The sequence below is a fragment of the Priapulus caudatus genome, unplaced genomic scaffold (genome assembly GCF_000485595.1).
Source record: "Priapulus caudatus unplaced genomic scaffold, Priapulus_caudatus-5.0.1 Scaffold618, whole genome shotgun sequence".
Lineage (NCBI taxonomy): Eukaryota > Metazoa > Priapulida > Priapulimorpha > Priapulimorphida > Priapulidae > Priapulus > Priapulus caudatus.
In genome coordinates, this window is record NW_014577679.1 from 75,851 (window position 1) to 78,594 (window position 2,744).

Here is a 2,744-nt window from a genome sequence, read left to right on the forward strand (position 1 = left end):
CCACACACACGCACACACACACACACACACACACACACACACACACACAGAAAGAGAGAGAGAGAGAAACATATTGTATTGTATACATATTTGTATATATCATGAATGGATAATTGTGTATATACATATATCTCTGATATCTCAGATATCTCTGAACCGTTAACGAACGACGTGAACGATGTCATCAGCAAGGAGCAGCGACGCGACACTGGCGCCATCTACGAGCATCAACACGACACTGGCGCCATCTACGAGCATCAACACGTAACTGGCGCCATCTACGAGCAGCTGCGCGACGCCAGCACCATCTACCGGCAGCGGAGAGAGCGTGTGCGACGCGTCTGCGCTCAGCGCTACGCCAACGCGACGTTCGGCGGCAAAAACTACAACTATCTCACGCACACGTACGCCGACGACGCGCACAGCTTCGCATACTGCGCGATCCCGAAGGTCGCCTCGACCAGCTGGAAGCGGATACTGCTCGCCGTGCGTGCGGCGGCGGCATCCCCGCGCGATGACGTCATCGTCACCGCCGCGAGGCTGGATCGGATGTCGGGTGTTAACGTGCATCGTCGCGCCATGGCGGCGGGGTTGCTGCATCGACTGTCGGCGCTGGACGCTCGCACGCGCGCGCACATCATGCGACGCTATCGCAAGCTGATCTTCGTCCGGCATCCGTTCACTCGTCTGCTGAGCGCATACCGAGACAAACTCGACCACGACGGCGACGTCGGCGACTTCGAGAAGCACCGACGCGCCGTCGCCGCGAACGCTGGCCGCACGGTCGGCAACGACCGACGCGTCACCTTTCGGGAGTTTTTGCAATATCTCGTCGATTCCGAGCCGAGGTTGTTCAACGAGCACTGGGCGTTGTTCGCCCACCTGTGCAGTCCGTGCATTGCCGACTACGATTTTATCGGCAAGTACGAGAACATGGAGAAGGAGAGCGGCGACTTCCTGGCGGCGGCAGGGATCGACGACGACGTTAAGTTGTCCGGTAAATACTCATTCTCCTCGCCGCAGAATGGCAGCACCGCCGCGCAGCTGAAGCGCTACTATGGCGCCCTCCCGCGGGAACTCGTGGCGAAAGTCTACGAGACGTACCTACCAGACTTTCTCATGTTCGGCTACAAAGTGCCCGAGTTCCTGCGATGATGATGACAACGACTATGACAATGACGATGACTATGATGATGATGATGACTATGGCGATGACTATGACGATGATGATGACTATGGCGATGATGATGACTATGGCGATGACTATCACGATGATGATGATGATGACTATGACTATGGTGATGACTATGACGATGACTGTGACGATGATGATGACGATGTTCATAAAAATGTCTGTTATAAGATAATGCGTTTAACGCCACCAGCGAGTGTACTTCATTTGTTGACGTATTCGTGCTATAGATACTAGGATAAAAACAAGAACTATTAATACATTACGTAATTCTAATAAATGTAATATGTATTATTAGCTCTTGATTAAACCCAATTAACTATAGATACTAGAAGAATTAGTCTAGAGATATTAATTCTTTTAGTGTCTTTGGATAAGCCGACAATCTCAAAATAACACACTTTGATTTGTTGCGCTGGAGTGTGGACACATATCACTGCAGGTTTTCGTTTATTGGATCTCATGATGTCATACTGAGTGTATGTGAAAACACGATGCTATATAACGTGTAAGCGACGTAGCGGGTGGACATGTGGAGCGTCGTTCCCGTTTAGTTGGGTCTCCCACTGGTTCGTCACACGAGACAAGATAGATATCCTCTCGAGGAAAATGGATATCTTGTATTATGATTCATTGTACTGTATAATGTATGTATTGTATTGTATTGTATTGTATTGTATTGTATTGTATTGTATTGTATAATGAACACGTAAAATGGATATCCTTGTCTACTGAAGTAGATTACCACAAGTCTGAAAATACTGCAGATGAGATTTAGATTACCTACTCGTGATGATATGAATTGCATTTACTGTGTAAATGCTTGTATATACGTACGAAAATAAAATGTCGTCTCTTGCCAAAAGTCTAAACTAACTTTCTGAACAAATAATTCCGCGGTTATCTTCCCGCCCCTGCGTTTTGCAGCCGCACATGTAGGGGGCAGTAGCACATAGAAATTTTCTGGCAGTTTGCAGAATTTATAAGCTGCAATCTTAGTATAGATTTTTTTACTCTTGACCTTTGACTCCCCAAACCAGTTTTACGCTGCTTCCGTCATTTGATATTCTCCTAGCGCTACCCATCGTAGCGTATCGACTATGAATTACCTAAGTACAGGTGTTGTACAGAATGACCTAAGTACAGGTGTTGTACAGATTGGCGAGGCTTGGCGTTGTCACACTTGCTTGTACGGACGGACATACCTAGCTCTACCCGTGTAGCCCTTCACTCCTGCTACAGGGGTGTACAAACAACATAGCTCTATCCGTGTAGCCCTTCACTCCCGCTACAGGGATGTACAGACAACATAGCTCTACCCGTGTAGCCCTTCGCTCCTGCTACAGGGATGTACAAACAACATAGCTCTATCCGTGTAACCCTTCGCTCCCGCTACATGGATGTACGATCAACATAGCTCTATCCGTGTAGCCCTTCACTCCTGCTACAGGGATGTACGATCAACATAGCTCTACTCGTGTAACCCTTCACTCCCGCTACAGGGATGTACAAACAACATAGCTCTATCCGTGTAGCCCTTCGCTCCCGCTAC

General features: G+C 48.3%; 1 protein-coding gene across 1 annotated transcript in view; it reads left to right on the forward strand.

Moving 5' to 3' along the window:
* The window catches only part of LOC106812190 (carbohydrate sulfotransferase 14-like), a 16,611-nt gene extending 15,403 nt beyond the window's left edge, over positions 1-1,208 (forward strand). The window contains exon 2 of the mRNA XM_014816015.1: positions 146-1,208. Coding sequence (XP_014671501.1) covers positions 146-1,155 — 1,010 coding nt within the window. The 3' untranslated portion in view covers positions 1,156-1,208. The remainder of the gene's footprint in view (positions 1-145) is intronic.
* Positions 1,209-2,744: the final 1,536 nt, after the last annotated feature.